This window comes from Pristiophorus japonicus, unplaced genomic scaffold (genome assembly GCF_044704955.1).
Source record: "Pristiophorus japonicus isolate sPriJap1 unplaced genomic scaffold, sPriJap1.hap1 HAP1_SCAFFOLD_889, whole genome shotgun sequence".
In the NCBI taxonomy this organism is placed as follows: domain Eukaryota; kingdom Metazoa; phylum Chordata; class Chondrichthyes; family Pristiophoridae; genus Pristiophorus; species Pristiophorus japonicus.
Window position 1 is genome coordinate 1 of NW_027254812.1, and position 20,792 is coordinate 20,792.

The following is a 20,792-nucleotide window of genomic DNA, read 5'->3' on the forward strand; positions in this document are numbered from 1 at the left end:
CTCCTCTCTCCCCCCCCTTCCCCTTCTCCCCCCATCCCTCCCCCTTCCCTCTGCCTCCCTCCCTCCCCTCCCCCTGCCCCCCCCTCTCTCCCTCTACCCCTCTCCTCCCCCTCCCCTCGCTGTCAGAAACACAGACACTGACAGACAGAGAGTGAGAGACACACTGGGGGGGCATCCCAGCATGCTGTTGGAGGGCTCCCGGTGGTGCAGTCGGTAAGTAGAAAATGTTTTATTTATTGATTTAAAAAAAAAAAAATTTTTCTTATTAATTTTTTTGATTGATTTATTGGTTGATTTATTGATGTTTTTATCATTTATTATTGATGGCTCTTTATTTGTAAAACTGAAGTGTTTAATGTTTGTAAACTTCCCTTTAACCCCCCCCCCCCCATTCCCTACGCCTGATTTGTAACCTACGCCTGATTTTCTAAAATGTAGACAAGGTTTTTTCGAGCGTACAAAAATCTTCACTTACTCCATTCTAAGTTAGTTTGGAGTAAGTTTTCACTGCCGAAACTTTGAAAACAGGCGTAAGTGGCCGGACACGCCCCCTTTTGAAAAAAAATTCTGTTCCAAAGTGAAACTGTTCTAACTGACTATAACTGGAGCAAACTAAATGCTGAGAATTTGAATTTCTAAGATACTCCGTTTTACACCAGTTGCTCCAAAAAATCAGGAGCAACTGAGGCCGAAACTTGGGCCCATCCTCTCTGCATCCACCTTGTCAAGCCCCCTCATAATCTTGTACGTTTCGATAAGATCACCTCTCATTCCGCAGCACTTTACAATCTTTCTTTGTAATGGTTCCTCTGCCCACCTTTGGCTCGTTTGCCATGAAGGAGTTCCGAGTAGGGCGCTTGCTTTGGGAGTCTCGTGTCGGGCATGCGAACAATGTGGCCTGCCCAGCGGAACTGATCAAATGTGGTCAGTGCTTCAATGTTGGGGATGTTGGTCTGGTCGAGGACGCTAACGTTGGTGCGTCTGTCCTCCCAGGGGATTTGCAGGATCTTGCGGAGACTTAGGCGGAGTCAAAGAGATTGTAAAAGGACTCTTCTTTTTTTAAATTAAAAAGGGCATAAGATTGATAATCTGCTAGAGCACTAAGCCATGCAGACCAGCAAGGTCCAGTTTGAATTATGGTCTGTGCCAAGTTTCAGTTTCAGTGGGGACAGACAATCCCTGGTCTAGGGATGGGGGGAAACTAATCCAGGGTTTCGGCTCTTGATTGTTATCTCGTGACCCTGCTTGCAAGTACGTGTATGGGGACATTTGATGAGCATAGGATAGAGCTCGGATGTGAATTGCAGTTGGTCATACTTGCTGACACTTAAAGAATGGCCCCGTGGATGAGGTATCGGGGTCTCATTACCTCAGCACCTTCAGGAAAGAGAGAGCAAAAAGAGTCCAACAGAACAGTTTCCCTATGAAATAGCTTGCTTTGTAATCAAAGCTTTGCTAGAGAGGTGCGTATCCTTGGCTTGTATGAAGTCCAGGTGTATAGGTTTGTGTGAACATAAGAGCAGGAGTAGGCCATTCAGCTCCTCGAGTCTGCTCTGCCAGTCAATTAGATCCTGACCAATCTAAATCGCAATCCAATTTACCCACCTTGGTTTCGTACTGGCTCCTGACAGTGACGCTGGCAAGGTGACCAGATACTACAAAGTCGAGACTAGTCTGGTGTCTAAAGGCTTCTGTGTGGTCTTCTGGCAGAATGTCCTAAGGTATTCCACAGGGACATGTTCTAACTCTTGTTTGAAGTCTAGCTGTTGGAGTTGAACATTTGTACATCAGTAATGCTTGGGTTCTAGGGAATGTTTTGCATTGAGTTTTAAATGGCACAAGGCCAAATTGCTGCTCTTTTGTAGACGAGAGCGAATGTGCAGAAAAAATAATTCCAAAAAGAAAATGCTTGCGCGCTCAATTTACTACAACAACAAATTGTATTTATATAGCACCTTCAACATAGTAAAATGTCCCAAGGTGCTTCAAAGGAGCTTTATCAAATAAAATTTGACACAGACCCACAAGGATATATTGGGGCAGGTGACCAAAAGCTTGGTCAAAGAGGTAGCTATTAAGGAGCGTCTTAATGGCAGAGAGGTGTTTAAGGAGGTAATTCCAGAACTTGGGGCTTAGGCATCTGAAGGCACGGCCCCCAATGGTGGACGGATAGAAATCGGGGATGTGAAAGAAGCCAGAATTGTAAGAGTGCAGAGATCTCTGCAAGAGGTTACAGAGAGAAGGATATAAAATATGAACTCTGCAATCTGAGTGTTCCACTGAGTAGTAGTGTTGATTCAGAGAGTTGAAGTTCTTGCATAAATGTAAAGGAAATGTCTGCAGGCAGAGGCTTGCCTCCCCAAATGATTGGCTTGCGACAAATGAAGCTGTGTCCTTCCAGGATGCACTTTCCCCCTCGTCCTCTCTTGGTTTGAGTTAACGTGCTTCATGTTTCCTCTTTCACTAGGTCTGGAACATCAAGCAGATGATCAAACTAACTCAGGAGCACATTGAAGCCCTGTTGGACAAGTTTGGGGGGGACCATAACCCACCTTCTATCTACCTGGAGGTAAGTGTGAATGCTTGTTTAAATACGCTTGGAAATTTCCTGTTTCGTTTCCCGCAATTAGATGATGATGTATTTTTTTTGAATGTATGCAAAATGGTGACGGGATTGGGAGAGAGGTCAGAATCTTGCTCAGTGGAGACACCTGGTGGCCAGAGCCTGCAACCACATCTTGAGACCTGACTGGGCAAAATTGAATGGGCAATGTTGACACAGCAATTTATAATGGTAAATGTCGACACATAAGCACGACCAAGTATTATGACCGCGCGCACCCCCTCCCGCCAGCACCCCCCCCCCACTCCCTGCCAGCCCCCCCATCCCCAACTCCCCGCGACCCCCCCCCCCTCTCCTCCCCGGCCCTTCCTCCTTTTACCCTTTCCTCCCCTGAAGGTGCTGACCCCTGATAGGGGGATGCTGCAAACCAACCTTCCTCAGGTGGCTATGCATTCAACCCTCAGATGAGATATCTTTAGCCCAGCTTTTTCCACTTCCAGAACATTCCTTACTTATCCCTGCCTTCATCGTCTCACGGGAACAATTTTCCCAATGCTCCTACTTCTGCCCCATGAGACTCCCACTAACCCGGGACAGTGGGCTGTGTGTTCTCCCACTAACCCGGGACAGTGGGCTGTGTGTTCTCCCACTAACCTGGGACAGTGAGCTGTGTGTTCTCCCACTAACCCGGGACAGTGGGCTGTGTGTTCTCCCACGAACCCGGGACAGTGGGCTGTGTGTTCTCCCACTAACCCGGGACAGTGAGCTGTGTGTTCTCCCACTCACCCGGGACAGTGAGCTGTGTGTTCTCCCACTAACCCGGGACACTGGGCTGTGTGTTCTCCAACTAACCCGGGACAGTGGGCTGTGTGTTCTCCCACTAACCTGGGACACTGGGCTGTGTGTTCTCCAACTAACCCGGGACACTGGGCTGTGTGTTCTCCAACTAACCCGGGACACTGGGCTGTGTGTTCTCCCACTAACCCGGGACAGTGAGCTGTGTGTTCCACTAACCTGGGACAGTGAGCTGTGTGTTCTCCCACAAACCCGGGACAGTGGGCTGTGTGTTCTCCCACTAACCTGGGACAGTGAGCTGTGTGTTCTCCCACTAACCCGGGACAGTGAGCTGTGTGTTCCACTAACCCGGGACAGTGGGCTGTGTGTTCTCCCACTAACCCGGGACAGTGAGCTGTGTGTTCTCCCACTAACCTGGGACAGTGAGCTGTGTGTTCTCCCACTAACCCGGGACATTGAGCTGTCTGTTCCACTAACCCGGGACAGTGGGCTGTGTGTTCTCCCACTAACCCGGGACAGTGAGCTGTGTGTTCTCCCACTAACCCGGGACAGTGCGCTGTGTGTTCTCCCACTAACCCGGGACAGTGGGATGTGTGTTCTCCCACTAACCCGGGACACTGGGCTGTGTGTTCTCCCACTAACCCGGGACAGTGAGCTGTGTGTTCTCCTACTAACCCGGGACAGTGAGCTGTGTGTTCTCCCACTAACCTGGGACAGTGTGCTGTGTGTTCTCCCACTAACCCGGAAGAGTGGGCTGTGTGTTCTCCCACTAACCCGGGACAGTGAGCTGTGTGTTCTCCCACTAACCTGGGACAGTGAGCTGTGTGTTCTCCCACTAACCCGGAACAGTGGGCTGTGTGTTCTCCCACTAACCTGGGACAGTGAGCTGTGTGTTCTCCCACTAACCTGGGACAGTGAGCTGTGTGTTCTCCCACTAACCCGGGACAGTGAGCTGTGTGTTCTCCCACTAACCCGGGACAGTGAGCTGTGTGTTCCACTAACCCGGGACAGTGGGCTGTGTGTTCTCCCACGAACCCGGGACAGTGAGCTGTGTGTTCTTCCACTAACCCGGGACAGTGGGCTGTGTGTTCTCCCACTAACCCGGGACAGTGAGCTGTGTTTTCTCCCACTAACCCGGGACAGTGGGCTGTGTGTTCTCCCACTAACCCGGGACAGTGAGCTGTGTGTTCTCCTACTAACCCGGGACAGTGAGCTGTGTGTTCCACTAACCCGGGAAAGTGAGCTGTGTGTTCTCCTACTAACCCGGGACAGTGAGCTGTGTGTTCTCCCACTAACCCGGGACAGTGAGCTGTGTGTTCTCCCACTAACCCGGGACAGTGACCTGTGTGTTCTCCCACTAACCCGGTACAGTGAGCTGTGTGTTCCCCCACTAACCCGGGACAGTGGGCTGTGTGTTCTCCCACTAACCCGGTACAGTGGGCTGTGTGTTCCCCCACTAACCTGGGACAGTGAGCTGTGTGTTCCACTAACCCGGGACAGTGGGCGGTGTGTTCTCACAGAAACCTGGGACAGTGAGCTGTGTGTTCTCCCACTAACCTGGGACAGTGAGCTGTGTGTTCTCCCACTAACCTGGGACAGTGAGCTGTGTGTTCTCCCACTAACCCGGGACAGTGGGCTGTTTGTTCTCCCACTAACCCGGGACAGTGGGCTGTGTGTTCTCCCACTAACCCGGTACAGTGAGCTTTGTGTTTCCCCACTAACCTGGGACAGTGAGCTGTGTGTTCCACTAACCCGGGACAGTGGGCTGTATGTTCTCCCACTAACCCGGGACAGTGAGTTGTGTGTACCATTAACCCGGGACAGTGGGCTGTGTGTTCTCCCACTAACCCGGGACAGTGGGCTGTGTGTTCCACTAACCCGGGACAGTGAGCTGTGTGTTCACGACTAAACCGGGACAGTGAGCTGTGTGTTCTCCTACTAACCCGGGACAGTGAGCTGTGTGTTCTCCCACTAACCCGGGACAGTGAGCTGTGTGTTCTCCTACTAACCCGGGACAGTGAGCTGTGTGTTCTCCCACTAACCCGGGACAGTGAGCTGTGTGTTCTCCCACTAACCCGGGACAGTGAGCTGTGTGTTCTCCTACTAACCCGGTAAAGTGAGCTGTGTGTTCTCCCACTAACCCGGGACAGTGAGCTATGTGTTCCCCCACTAACCTGGGACAGTGAGCTGTGTGTTCCACTAACCCGGGACAGTGGGCTGTGTGTTCTCCCACTAACCCGGGACAGTGGGCTGTGTGTTCTCCGACTAACCCGGGACTGTGGGCTGTGTGTTCCCCCACTAACCAGGGACAGTGGGCTGTGTGTTCTCCCACTAACCTGGGACAGTGAGCTGTGTGTTTCCCTACTAACCCGGGACAGTGGGCTGTGTGTTCTCCCACTAACCTGGGACAGTGAGCTGTGTGTTCTCCGACTAACCCGGGACAGTGAGCTGTGTGTTCTCCTACTAACCCGGGACAGTGAGCTGTGTGTTCTCCTACTAACCCGGGACAGTGGGCTATGTGTTCTCCCACTAACCTGCGACAGTGAGCTGTGTGTTCTCCCACTAACTCGGGACAGTGAGCTGTGTGTTCCACTAACCCGGGACAGTGAGCTGTGTGTTCCCCCACTAACCCGGGACAGTGGGCTGTGTGTTCTCCCACAAAGTTGGGACAGTGAGCTGTGTGTTCCACTAACCTGGGACAGTGGGCTGTGTGTTCTCCCACTAACCCGGGACAGTGAGCTGTGTGTTCCACTAACCCGGGACAGTGAGCTGTGTGTTCTCCTACTAACCCGGGACAGTGAGCTGTGTGTTCTCCTACTAACCCGGGACAGTGAGCTGTGTGTTCTCCGACTAACCCGGGACAGTGAGCTGTGTGTTCTCCGACTAACCTGGGACAGTGAGCTGTGTGTTCTCCCACTAACCCGGGACAGTGAGCTGTGTGTTCTCGCACTAACCCGGGACAGTGAGCTGTGTGTTTCCCCACTAACCTGGGACAGTGAGCTGTGTGTTCCACTAACCCGGGACAGTGAGCTGTGTGTTCTCCCACTAACCCGGGACAGTGGGCTGTGTGTTCTCCCACTAACCCGGGACAGTGAGCTGTGTGTTCCACTAACCCGGGACAGTGGGCTGTGTGTTCTCCCACTTACCCGGGACAGTGAGCTGTGTGTTCCACTAACCCGGGACAGTGGGCTGTGTGTTCCACTAACCCGGTACAGTGAGCTGTGTGTTCTCCTACTAACCCGGGACAGTGAGCTGTGTGTTCTCCTACTAACCCGGTACAGTGAGCTGTGTGTTCTCCCACTAACCCGGGACAGTGAGCTGTGTGTTCTCCTACTAACCCGGGACAGTGAGCTGTGTGTTCTCCTACTAACCCGGTACAGTGAGCTGTGTGTTCCCCCACTAACCTGGGGCAGTGGGCTGTGTGTTCCACTAACCCGGCACAGTGGGCTGTGTGTTCTCCCACTAACCCGGGACAGTGGGCTGTGTGTTCTCCGACTAACCCGGGACTGTGGGCTGTGTGTTCCCCCACTAACCCGGGACAGTGGGCTGTGCGTTCTCACACTAACCTGGGACAGTGAGCTGTGTGTTCCCCCTACTAACCCGGGACAGTGGGCTGTGTGTTCTCCCACTAACCTGGGACAGTGAGCTGTGTGTTCTCCTACTAACCCGGGACAGTGAGCTGTGTGTTCTCCCACTTACCTGGGACAGTGAGCTGTGTGTTCTCCTCCTAACCCGGGACAGTGAGCTGTGTGTTCTCCTACTAACCCGGGACAGTGAGCTGTGTGTTCTCCCACTAACCCGGGACAGTGAGCTGTGTGTTCTCCCACTAACCCGGGACAGTGAGCTGTGTGTTCTCCTACTAACCCGGGACAGTGGGCTGTGTGTTCTCCCACTAACCCGGGACAGTGGGCTGTGTGTTCTCCCACTAACCCGGGACAGTGAGCTGTGTGTTCTCCCACTAACCCGGGACAGTGGGCTGTGTGTTCTCCCATTAACCTGGGGCAGTGGGCTGTGTGTTCTCCCACTAATCCGGGACAGTGAGCTGTGTGTTCTCCCACTAACCCGGGACAGTGGGCTGTGTGTTCTCCCACTAACGTGGGACAGTGAGCTGTGTGTTCTCCCACTAACCCGGGACAGTGGTCTGTGTGTTCTCCCACTAACCTGGGACAGTGAGCTGTGTGTTCCACTAACCCGGGACAGTGGGCTGTGTGTTCCACTAACCCGGGTCAGTGAGCTGTGTGTTCTCCTACTAACCCGGGACAGTGAGCTGTGTGTTCCACTAACCCGGGACAGTGAGCTGTGTGTTCTCCTACTAACCCGGGACAGTGAGCTGTGTGTTCTCCGACTAACCTGGGACAGTGAGCTGTGTGTTCTCCCACTAACCCGGGACAGTGAGCTGTGTGTTCTCCCACTAACCTGGGACAGTGAGCTGTGTGTTCCACTAACCCGGGACAGTGAGCTGTGTTTTCTCCCACTAACCCGGGACAGTGGGCTGTGTGTTCTCCCACTAACCCGGGACAGTGAGCTGTGTGTTCCACTAACCCGGGACAGTGGGCTGTGTGTTCTCCCACTAACCCGGGACAGTGAGCTGTGTGTTCCACTAACCCGGGACAGTGGGCTGTGTGTTCCACTAACCCGGGACAGTGAGCTGTGTGTTCTCCTACTAACCCGGGACAGTGAGCTGTGTGTTCTCCTACTAACCCAGGACAGTGAGCTGTGTGTTCTCCCACTAACCCGGGACAGTGAGCTGTGTGTTCTCCTACTAACCCGGGACAGTGAGCTGTGTGTTCTCCCACTAACCCGGGACAGTGAGCTGTGTGTTCTCCCACTAACCCTTAACAGTCAGCTGTGTGTTCCCCCTCTAACCTGGGACAGTGAGCTGTGTGTTCCACTAACCCGGGACAGTGGGCTGTGTGTTCTCCCACTAACCCGGGACAGTGGGCTGTGTGTTCTCCGACTAACCCGGGACTGTGGGCTGTGTGTTCCCCCACTAACCCGGGACAGTGGGCGATGTGTTCTCCCAATAACCTGGGACAGTGAGCTGTGTGTTCTCCTACTAACCCGGGACAGCGAGCTGTGTGTTCTCCCACGAACCTGGGACAGTGAGCTGTGTGTTCTCCTACTATCCCGGGACAGTGGGCTGTGTGTTCTCCCACTAACCTGGGACAGTGAGCGGTGTGTTCTCCCACTAACCCGGGACAGCGGGCTGTGTGTTCTCCCACTAACCTGGGACAGTGAGCTGTGTGTTCTCCCACTAACCCAGGACAGCGGGCTGTGTGTTCTCCCACTAATCCGGGACAGTGAGCTGTGTGTTCTCCCACTAACCCGGAACAGTGGGCTGTGTGTTCTCCCACTAACCTGGGACAGTGAGCTGTGTGTTCTCCCACGAACCCGGGACAGTGGGCTGTGTGTTCTCCCACGAACCCGGGACAGTGAGCTGTGTGTTCCACTAACCCGGGACAGTGAGCTCTGTGTTCTCCCACTCACCCGGGACAGTGAGCTGTGTGTTCCACTAACCCGGGACAGTGGGCTGTGTGTTCTCCTACTAACCCGGGACAGTGAGCTGTGTGTTCTCCCACTAACCCGGGACAGTGAGCTGTGTGTTCCACTAACCCGGGACAGTGGGCTGTGTGTTCTCCCACTAACCCGGGACAGTGGGCTGTGTGTTCTCCCACGAACCCGGGACAGTGAGCTGTGTGTTCCACTAACCCGGGACAGTGGGCTGTGTGTTCCACTAACCCGGGATAGTGAGCTGTGTGTTCTCCTACTAACCCGGGACAGTGAGCTGTGTGTTCTCCTTCTAACCCGGGACAGTGAGCTGTGTGTTCTCCCATTAACCCGGGATAGTGAGCTGTGTGTTCTCCTACTAACCCGGGACAGTGAGCTGTGTGTTCTCCTACTAACCCGGTACAGTGAGCTGTGTGTTCTCCTACTAACCCGGTACAGTGAGCTGTGTGTTCTCCCACTAACCCGGGACAGTGGGCTGTGTGTTCACCCACTAACCCGGGACAGTGAGCTGTGTGTTCCACGAACCCGGGACAGTGGGCTGTGTGTTCCCCCACTAACCTGGGACAGTGAGCTGTGTGTTCCACTAACCCGGGACAGTGGGCGGTGTGTTCTCACAGTAACCTGGGACAGTGAGCTGTGTGTTCTCCCACTAACCTGGGACAGTGAGCTGTGTGTTCTCTCACTAACCTGGGACAGTGAGCTGTGTGTTCTCCCACTAACCCGGGACAGTGGGCTGTGTGTTCTCCCAATAACCCGGGACAGTGAGCTGTGTGTTCTCCCACTAACCCGGGACAGTGAGCTGTGTGTTCTCCCACTAACCTGGGACAGTGAGCTGTGTGTTCCCCCACTAACCCGGGACAGCGAGCTGTGTATTCCACTAACCTGAGACAGTGAGCTGTGTGTTCTCCCACTAACCCGGGACAGTGAGCTGTGTGTTCTCCCACGAACCCGGGACAGTGAGCTGTGTGTTCTCCCAATAACACGGGACAGTGAGCTGTGTGTTCTCCCACTAACCCGGGACAGTGGGCTGTTTGTTCTCCCACTAACCCGGGACAGTGGGCTGTGTGTTCTCCCACTAACCCGGTACAGTGAGCTTTGTGTTTCCCCACTAACCTGGGACAGTGAGCTGTGTGTTCCACTAACCCGGGACAGTGGGCTGTATGTTCTCCCACTAACCCGGGACAGTGAGTTGTGTGTACCATTAACCCGGGACAGTGGGCTGTGTGTTCTCCCACTAACCCGGGACAGTGGGCTGTGTGTTCCACTAACCCGGGACAGTGAGCTGTGTGTTCACGACTAAACCGGGACAGTGAGCTGTGTGTTCTCCTACTAACCCGGGACAGTGAGCTGTGTGTTCTCCCACTAACCCGGGACAGTGAGCTGTGTGTTCTCCTACTAACCCGGGACAGTGAGCTGTGTGTTCTCCCACTAACCCGGGACAGTGAGCTGTGTGTTCTCCCACTAACCCGGGACAGTGAGCTGTGTGTTCTCCTACTAACCCGGTAAAGTGAGCTGTGTGTTCTCCCACTAACCCGGGACAGTGAGCTATGTGTTCTCCCACTAACCCGGGACAGTGAGCTGTGTGTTCTCCCACTAACCCGGGACAGTGAGCTGTGTGTTCCACTAACCCGGGACAGTGGGCTGTGTGTTCTCCCACGAACCCGGGACAGTGAGCTGTGTGTTCTTCCACTAACCCGGGACAGTGGGCTGTGTGTTCTCCCACTAACCCGGGACAGTGAGCTGTGTTTTCTCCCACTAACCCGGGACAGTGGGCTGTGTGTTCTCCCACTAACCCGGGACAGTGAGCTGTGTGTTCTCCTACTAACCCGGGACAGTGAGCTGTGTGTTCCACTAACCCGGGAAAGTGAGCTGTGTGTTCTCCTACTAACCCGGGACAGTGAGCTGTGTGTTCTCCCACTAACCCGGGACAGTGAGCTGTGTGTTCTCCCACTAACCCGGGACAGTGACCTGTGTGTTCTCCCACTAACCCGGTACAGTGAGCTGTGTGTTCCCCCACTAACCCGGGACAGTGGGCTGTGTGTTCTCCCACTAACCCGGTACAGTGGGCTGTGTGTTCCCCCACTAACCTGGGACAGTGAGCTGTGTGTTCCACTAACCCGGGACAGTGGGCGGTGTGTTCTCACAGAAACCTGGGACAGTGAGCTGTGTGTTCTCCCACTAACCTGGGACAGTGAGCTGTGTGTTCTCCCACTAACCTGGGACAGTGAGCTGTGTGTTCTCCCACTAACCCGGGACAGTGGGCTGTTTGTTCTCCCACTAACCCGGGACAGTGGGCTGTGTGTTCTCCCACTAACCCGGTACAGTGAGCTTTGTGTTTCCCCACTAACCTGGGACAGTGAGCTGTGTGTTCCACTAACCCGGGACAGTGGGCTGTATGTTCTCCCACTAACCCGGGACAGTGAGTTGTGTGTACCATTAACCCGGGACAGTGGGCTGTGTGTTCTCCCACTAACCCGGGACAGTGGGCTGTGTGTTCCACTAACCCGGGACAGTGAGCTGTGTGTTCACGACTAAACCGGGACAGTGAGCTGTGTGTTCTCCTACTAACCCGGGACAGTGAGCTGTGTGTTCTCCCACTAACCCGGGACAGTGAGCTGTGTGTTCTCCTACTAACCCGGGACAGTGAGCTGTGTGTTCTCCCACTAACCCGGGACAGTGAGCTGTGTGTTCTCCCACTAACCCGGGACAGTGAGCTGTGTGTTCTCCTACTAACCCGGTAAAGTGAGCTGTGTGTTCTCCCACTAACCCGGGACAGTGAGCTATGTGTTCCCCCACTAACCTGGGACAGTGAGCTGTGTGTTCCACTAACCCGGGACAGTGGGCTGTGTGTTCTCCCACTAACCCGGGACAGTGGGCTGTGTGTTCTCCGACTAACCCGGGACTGTGGGCTGTGTGTTCCCCCACTAACCAGGGACAGTGGGCTGTGTGTTCTCCCACTAACCTGGGACAGTGAGCTGTGTGTTTCCCTACTAACCCGGGACAGTGGGCTGTGTGTTCTCCCACTAACCTGGGACAGTGAGCTGTGTGTTCTCCGACTAACCCGGGACAGTGAGCTGTGTGTTCTCCTACTAACCCGGGACAGTGAGCTGTGTGTTCTCCTACTAACCCGGGACAGTGGGCTATGTGTTCTCCCACTAACCTGCGACAGTGAGCTGTGTGTTCTCCCACTAACTCGGGACAGTGAGCTGTGTGTTCCACTAACCCGGGACAGTGAGCTGTGTGTTCCCCCACTAACCCGGGACAGTGGGCTGTGTGTTCTCCCACAAAGTTGGGACAGTGAGCTGTGTGTTCCACTAACCTGGGACAGTGGGCTGTGTGTTCTCCCACTAACCCGGGACAGTGAGCTGTGTGTTCCACTAACCCGGGACAGTGAGCTGTGTGTTCTCCTACTAACCCGGGACAGTGAGCTGTGTGTTCTCCTACTAACCCGGGACAGTGAGCTGTGTGTTCTCCGACTAACCCGGGACAGTGAGCTGTGTGTTCTCCGACTAACCTGGGACAGTGAGCTGTGTGTTCTCCCACTAACCCGGGACAGTGAGCTGTGTGTTCTCGCACTAACCCGGGACAGTGAGCTGTGTGTTTCCCCACTAACCTGGGACAGTGAGCTGTGTGTTCCACTAACCCGGGACAGTGAGCTGTGTGTTCTCCCACTAACCCGGGACAGTGGGCTGTGTGTTCTCCCACTAACCCGGGACAGTGAGCTGTGTGTTCCACTAACCCGGGACAGTGGGCTGTGTGTTCTCCCACTTACCCGGGACAGTGAGCTGTGTGTTCCACTAACCCGGGACAGTGGGCTGTGTGTTCCACTAACCCGGTACAGTGAGCTGTGTGTTCTCCTACTAACCCGGGACAGTGAGCTGTGTGTTCTCCTACTAACCCGGTACAGTGAGCTGTGTGTTCTCCCACTAACCCGGGACAGTGAGCTGTGTGTTCTCCTACTAACCCGGGACAGTGAGCTGTGTGTTCTCCTACTAACCCGGTACAGTGAGCTGTGTGTTCCCCCACTAACCTGGGGCAGTGGGCTGTGTGTTCCACTAACCCGGCACAGTGGGCTGTGTGTTCTCCCACTAACCCGGGACAGTGGGCTGTGTGTTCTCCGACTAACCCGGGACTGTGGGCTGTGTGTTCCCCCACTAACCCGGGACAGTGGGCTGTGCGTTCTCACACTAACCTGGGACAGTGAGCTGTGTGTTCCCCCTACTAACCCGGGACAGTGGGCTGTGTGTTCTCCCACTAACCTGGGACAGTGAGCTGTGTGTTCTCCTACTAACCCGGGACAGTGAGCTGTGTGTTCTCCCACTTACCTGGGACAGTGAGCTGTGTGTTCTCCTCCTAACCCGGGACAGTGAGCTGTGTGTTCTCCTACTAACCCGGGACAGTGAGCTGTGTGTTCTCCCACTAACCCGGGACAGTGAGCTGTGTGTTCTCCCACTAACCCGGGACAGTGAGCTGTGTGTTCTCCTACTAACCCGGGACAGTGGGCTGTGTGTTCTCCCACTAACCCGGGACAGTGGGCTGTGTGTTCTCCCACTAACCCGGGACAGTGAGCTGTGTGTTCTCCCACTAACCCGGGACAGTGGGCTGTGTGTTCTCCCATTAACCTGGGGCAGTGGGCTGTGTGTTCTCCCACTAATCCGGGACAGTGAGCTGTGTGTTCTCCCACTAACCCGGGACAGTGGGCTGTGTGTTCTCCCACTAACGTGGGACAGTGAGCTGTGTGTTCTCCCACTAACCCGGGACAGTGGTCTGTGTGTTCTCCCACTAACCTGGGACAGTGAGCTGTGTGTTCCACTAACCCGGGACAGTGGGCTGTGTGTTCCACTAACCCGGGTCAGTGAGCTGTGTGTTCTCCTACTAACCCGGGACAGTGAGCTGTGTGTTCCACTAACCCGGGACAGTGAGCTGTGTGTTCTCCTACTAACCCGGGACAGTGAGCTGTGTGTTCTCCGACTAACCTGGGACAGTGAGCTGTGTGTTCTCCCACTAACCCGGGACAGTGAGCTGTGTGTTCTCCCACTAACCTGGGACAGTGAGCTGTGTGTTCCACTAACCCGGGACAGTGAGCTGTGTTTTCTCCCACTAACCCGGGACAGTGAGCTGTGTGTTCCACTAACCCGGGACAGTGGGCTGTGTGTTCTCCCACTAACCCGGGACAGTGAGCTGTGTGTTCCACTAACCCGGGACAGTGGGCTGTGTGTTCCACTAACCCGGGACAGTGAGCTGTGTGTTCTCCTACTAACCCGGGACAGTGAGCTGTGTGTTCTCCTACTAACCCAGGACAGTGAGCTGTGTGTTCTCCCACTAACCCGGGACAGTGAGCTGTGTGTTCTCCTACTAACCCGGGACAGTGAGCTGTGTGTTCTCCCACTAACCCGGGACAGTGAGCTGTGTGTTCTCCCACTAACCCTTAACAGTCAGCTGTGTGTTCCCCCTCTAACCTGGGACAGTGAGCTGTGTGTTCCACTAACCCGGGACAGTGGGCTGTGTGTTCTCCCACTAACCCGGGACAGTGGGCTGTGTGTTCTCCGACTAACCCGGGACTGTGGGCTGTGTGTTCCCCCACTAACCCGGGACAGTGGGCGATGTGTTCTCCCAATAACCTGGGACAGTGAGCTGTGTGTTCTCCTACTAACCCGGGACAGCGAGCTGTGTGTTCTCCCACGAACCTGGGACAGTGAGCTGTGTGTTCTCCTACTATCCCGGGACAGTGGGCTGTGTGTTCTCCCACTAACCTGGGACAGTGAGCGGTGTGTTCTCCCACTAACCCGGGACAGCGGGCTGTGTGTTCTCCCACTAACCTGGGACAGTGAGCTGTGTGTTCTCCCACTAACCCAGGACAGCGGGCTGTGTGTTCTCCCACTAATCCGGGACAGTGAGCTGTGTGTTCTCCCACTAACCCGGAACAGTGGGCTGTGTGTTCTCCCACTAACCTGGGACAGTGAGCTGTGTGTTCTCCCACGAACCCGGGACAGTGGGCTGTGTGTTCTCCCACGAACCCGGGACAGTGAGCTGTGTGTTCCACTAACCCGGGACAGTGAGCTCTGTGTTCTCCCACTCACCCGGGACAGTGAGCTGTGTGTTCCACTAACCCGGGACAGTGGGCTGTGTGTTCTCCTACTAACCCGGGACAGTGAGCTGTGTGTTCTCCCACTAACCCGGGACAGTGAGCTGTGTGTTCCACTAACCCGGGACAGTGGGCTGTGTGTTCTCCCACTAACCCGGGACAGTGGGCTGTGTGTTCTCCCACGAACCCGGGACAGTGAGCTGTGTGTTCCACTAACCCGGGACAGTGGGCTGTGTGTTCCACTAACCCGGGATAGTGAGCTGTGTGTTCTCCTACTAACCCGGGACAGTGAGCTGTGTGTTCTCCTTCTAACCCGGGACAGTGAGCTGTGTGTTCTCCCATTAACCCGGGATAGTGAGCTGTGTGTTCTCCTACTAACCCGGGACAGTGAGCTGTGTGTTCTCCTACTAACCCGGTACAGTGAGCTGTGTGTTCTCCTACTAACCCGGTACAGTGAGCTGTGTGTTCTCCCACTAACCCGGGACAGTGGGCTGTGTGTTCACCCACTAACCCGGGACAGTGAGCTGTGTGTTCCACGAACCCGGGACAGTGGGCTGTGTGTTCCCCCACTAACCTGGGACAGTGAGCTGTGTGTTCCACTAACCCGGGACAGTGGGCGGTGTGTTCTCACAGTAACCTGGGACAGTGAGCTGTGTGTTCTCCCACTAACCTGGGACAGTGAGCTGTGTGTTCTCTCACTAACCTGGGACAGTGAGCTGTGTGTTCTCCCACTAACCCGGGACAGTGGGCTGTGTGTTCTCCCAATAACCCGGGACAGTGAGCTGTGTGTTCTCCCACTAACCCGGGACAGTGAGCTGTGTGTTCTCCCACTAACCTGGGACAGTGAGCTGTGTGTTCCCCCACTAACCCGGGACAGCGAGCTGTGTATTCCACTAACCTGAGACAGTGAGCTGTGTGTTCTCCCACTAACCCGGGACAGTGAGCTGTGTGTTCTCCCACGAACCCGGGACAGTGAGCTGTGTGTTCTCCCAATAACACGGGACAGTGAGCTGTGTGTTCTCCCACTAACCCGGGACAGTGGGCTGTTTGTTCTCCCACTAACCCGGGACAGTGGGCTGTGTGTTCTCCCACTAACCCGGTACAGTGAGCTTTGTGTTTCCCCACTAACCTGGGACAGTGAGCTGTGTGTTCCACTAACCCGGGACAGTGGGCTGTATGTTCTCCCACTAACCCGGGACAGTGAGTTGTGTGTACCATTAACCCGGGACAGTGGGCTGTGTGTTCTCCCACTAACCCGGGACAGTGGGCTGTGTGTTCCACTAACCCGGGACAGTGAGCTGTGTGTTCACGACTAAACCGGGACAGTGAGCTGTGTGTTCTCCTACTAACCCGGGACAGTGAGCTGTGTGTTCTCCCACTAACCCGGGACAGTGAGCTGTGTGTTCTCCTACTAACCCGGGACAGTGAGCTGTGTGTTCTCCCACTAACCCGGGACAGTGAGCTGTGTGTTCTCCCACTAACCCGGGACAGTGAGCTGTGTGTTCTCCTACTAACCCGGTAAAGTGAGCTGTGTGTTCTCCCACTAACCCGGGACAGTGAGCTATGTGTTCCCCCACTAACCTGGGACAGTGAGCTGTGTGTTCCACTAACCCGGGACAGTGGGCTGTGTGTTCTCCCACTAACCCGGGACAGTGGGCTGTGTGTTCTCCGACTAACCCGGGACTGTGGGCTGTGTGTTCCCCCACTAACCAGGGACAGTGGGCTGTGTGTTCTCCCACTAACCTGGGACAGTGAGCTGTGTGTTTCCCTACTAACCCGGGACAGTGGGCTGTGTGTTCTCCCACTAACCTGGGACAGTGAGCTGTGTGTTCTCCGACTAACCCGGGACAGTGAGCTGTGTGTTCTCCTACTAACCCGGGACAGTGAGCTGTGTGTTCTCCTACTAACCCGGGACAGTGGGCTATGTGTTCTCCCACTAACCTGCGACAGTGAGCTGTGTGTTCTCCCACTAACTCGGGACAGTGAGCTGTGTGTTCCACTAACCCGGGACAGTGAGCTGTGTGTTCCCCCACCAACCCGGGACAGTGGGCTGTGTGTTCTCCCACAAAGTTGGGACAGTGAGCTGTGTGTTCCACTAACCTGGGACAGTGGGCTGTGTGTTCTCCCACTAACCCGGGACAGTGAGCTGTGTGTTCCACTAACCCGGGACAGTGAGCTGTGTGTTCTCCTACTAACCCGGGACAGTGAGCTGTGTGTTCTCCTACTAACCCGGGACAGTGAGCTGTGTGTTCTCCGACTAACCTGGGACAGTGAGCTGTGTGTTCTCCCACTAACCCGGGACAGTGAGCTGTGTGTTTCCCCACTAACCTGGGACAGTGAGCTGTGTGTTCCACTAACCCGGGACAGTGAGCTGTGTGTTTCCCCACTAACCTGGGACAGTGAGCTGTGTGTTCCACTAACCCGGGACAGTGAGCTGTGTGTTCTCCCACTAACCCGGGACAGTGGGCTGTGTGTTCTCCCACTAACCCGGGACAGTGAGCTGTGTGTTCCACTAACCCGGGACAGTGGGCTGTGTGTTCCACTAACCCGGTACAGTGAGCTGTGTGTTCTCCTACTAACCCGGGACAGTGAGCTGTGTGTTCTCCTAATAACCCGGTACAGTGAGCTGTGTGTTCTCCCACTAACCCGGGACAGTGAGCTGTGTGTTCTCATACTAACCCTTAACAGTGAGCTGTGTGTTCCCCCACTAACCTGGGGCAGTGGGCTGTGTGTTCCACTAACCCGGCACAGTGGGCTGTGTGTTCTCCCACTAACCCGGGACAGTGGGCTGTGTGTTCTCCGACTAACCCGGGACTGTGGGCTGTGTGTTCCCCCACTAACCCGGGACAGTGGGCTGTGTGTTCTCACACTAACCTGGGACAGTGAGCTGTGTGTTCCCCCTACTAACCCGGGACAGTGGGCTGTGTGTTCTCCCACTAACCTGGGACAGTGAGCTGTGTGTTCTCCTACTAACCCGGGACAGTGAGCTGTGTGTTCTCCCACTTACCTGGGACAGTGAGCTGTGTGTTCTCCTCCTAACCCGGGGCAGTGAGCTGTGTGTTCTCCTACTAACCCGGGACAGTGAGCTGTGTGTTCTCCCACTAACCCGGGACAGTGAGCTGTGTGTTCTCCCACTAACCCGGGACAGTGAGCTGTGTGTTCTCCTACTAACCCGGGACAGTGGGCTGTGTGTTCTCCCACTAACCCGGGACAGTGGGCTGTGTGTTCTCCCACTAACCCGGGACAGTGAGCTGTGTGTTCTCCCACTAACCCGGGACAGTGGGCTGTGTGTTCTCCCACTAACCTGGGGCAGTGGGCTGTGTGTTCTCCCACTAATCCGGGACAGTGAGCTGTGTGTTCTCCCACTAACCCGGGACAGTGGGCTGTGTGTTCTCCCACTAACGTGGGACAGTGAGCTGTGTGTTCTCCCACTAACCCGGGACAGTGGTCTGTGTGTTCTCCCACTAACCTGGGACAGTGAGCTGTGTGTTCCACTAACCCGGGACAGTGGGCTGTGTGTTCCACTAACCCGGGACAGTGAGCTGTGTGTTCTCCTACTAACCCGGGACAGTGAGCTGTGTGTTCCACTAACCCGGGACAGTGAGCTGTGTGTTCTCCTACTAACCCGGGACAGTGAGCTGTGTGTTCTCCGACTAACCTGGGACAGTGAGCTGTGTGTTCTCTCACTAACCCGGGACAGTGAGCTGTGTGTTCTCCCACTAACCTGGGACAGTGAGCTGTGTGTTCCACTAACCCGGGACAGTGAGCTGTGTTTTCTCCCACTAACCCGGGACAGTGGGCTGTGTGTTCTCCCACTAACCCGGGACAGTGAGCTGTGTGTTCCACTAACCGGGGACAGTGGGCTGTGTGTTCTCCCACTAACGCGGGACAGTGAGCTGTGTGTTCCACTAACCCGGGACAGTGGGCTGTGTGTTCCACTAACCCGGGACAGTGAGCTGTGTGTTCTCCTACTAACCCGGGACAGTGAGCTGTGTGTTCTCCTACTAACCCAGGACAGTGAGCTGTGTGTTCTCCCACTAACCCGGGACAGTGAGCTGTGTGTTCTCCTACTAACCCGGGACAGTGAGCTGTGAGTTCTCCCACTAACCCGGGACAGTGAGCTGTGTGTTCTCCCACTAACCCTTAACAGTCAGCTGTGTGTTCCCCCTCTAACCTGGGACAGTGAGCTGTGTGTTCCACTAACCCGGGACAGTGGGCTGTGTGTTCTCCCACTAACCCGGGACAGTGGGCTGTGTGTTCTCCGACTAACCCGGGACTGTGGGCTGTGTGTTCCCCCACTAACCCGGGACAGTGGGCGATGTGTTCTCCCAATAACCTGGGACAGTGAGCTGTGTGTTCTCCTACTAACCCGGGACAGCGAGCTGTGTGTTCTCCCACGAACCTGGGACAGTGAGCTGTGTGTTCTCCTACTATCCCGGGACAGTGGGCTGTGTGTTCTCCCACTAACCTGGGACAGTGAGCGGTGTGTTCTCCCACTAACCCGGGACAGCGGGCTGTGTGTTCTCCCACTAACCTGGGACAGTGAGCTGTGTGTTCTCCCACTAACCCAGGACAGTGGGCTGTGTGTTCTCCCACTAATCCGGGACAGTGAGCTGAGTGTTCTCCCACTAACCCAGAACAGTGGGCTGTGTGTTCTCCCACTAACCTGGGACAGTGAGCTGTGTGTTCTCCCACGAACCCGGGACAGTGGGCTGTGTGTTCTCCCACGAACCCGGGACAGTGAGCTGTGTGTTCCACTAACCCGGGACAGTGAGCTCTGTGTTCTCCCACTCACCCGGGACAGTGAGCTGTGTGTTCCACTAACCCGGGACAGTGGGCTGTGTGTTCTCCTACTAACCCGGGACAGTGAGCTGTGTGTTCTCCCACTAACCCGGGACAGTGAGCTGTGTGTTCCACTAACCCGGGACAGTGGGCTGTGTGTTCTCCCACTAACCCGGGACAGTGGGCTGTGTGTTCTCCCACGAACCCGGGACAGTGAGCTGTGTGTTCCACTAACCCGGGACAGTGGGCTGTGTGTTCCACTAACCCGGGATAGTGAGCTGTGTGTTCTCCTACTAACCCGGGACAGTGAGCTGTGTGTTCTCCTTCTAACCCGGGACAGTGAGCTGTGTGTTCTCCCATTAACCCGGGATAGTGAGCTGTGTGTTCTCCTACTAACCCGGGACAGTGAGCTGTGTGTTCTCCCACTAATCCGGGACAGTGAGCTGTGTGTTCTCCCACTAACCCGGGACAGTGAGCTGTGTGTTCTCCTACTAACCCGGTACAGTGAGCTGTGTGTTCTCCTACTAACCCGGTACAGTGAGCTGTGTGTTCTCCCACTAACCCGGGACAGTGGGCTGTGTGTTCACCCACTAACCCGGGACAGTGAGCTGTGTGTTCCACGAACCCGGGACAGTGGGCTGTGTGTTCCCCCACTAACCTGGGACAGTGAGCTGTGTGTTCCACTAACCCGGGACAGTGGGCGGTGTGTTCTCACAGTAACCTGGGACAGTGAGCTGTGTGTTCTCCCACTAACCTGGGACAGTGAGCTGTGTGTTCTCCCACTAACCTGGGACAGTGAGCAGTGTGTTCTCCCACTAACCCGGGACAGTGGGCTGTGTGTTCTCCCAATAACCCGGGACAGTGAGCTGTGTGTTCTCCCACTAACCTGGGACAGTGAGCTGTGTGTTCCACGAACCCGGGACAGTGGGCTGTGTGTTCTCCCACTAACCCGGGACAGTGAGCTGTGTGTTCTCCCACTAACCCGGGACAGCGAGCTGTGTATTCCACTAACCTGGGACAGTGAGCTGTGTGTTCTCCCACTAACCCGGGACAGTGAGC

The 20,792-nt window shown here is 55.3% G+C and overlaps 1 protein-coding gene across 4 annotated transcripts in view; it reads left to right on the plus strand.

Annotated features, from left to right (window-relative positions):
- The first annotated feature begins 2,471 nt into the window (after nt 1–2,471).
- Nucleotides 2,472–20,792, plus strand: part of LOC139257614 (serine/threonine-protein kinase B-raf-like) — a 158,790-nt gene continuing 140,469 nt past the window's right edge. For all 4 annotated transcript variants that reach the window (XM_070874549.1, XM_070874550.1, XM_070874551.1 and 1 more), the window contains exon 1: nt 2,472–2,569. In XM_070874549.1, the coding sequence (XP_070730650.1) occupies nt 2,486–2,569 (84 nt within the window). In that variant the 5' untranslated portion in view covers nt 2,472–2,485. The remainder of the gene's footprint in view (nt 2,570–20,792) is intronic.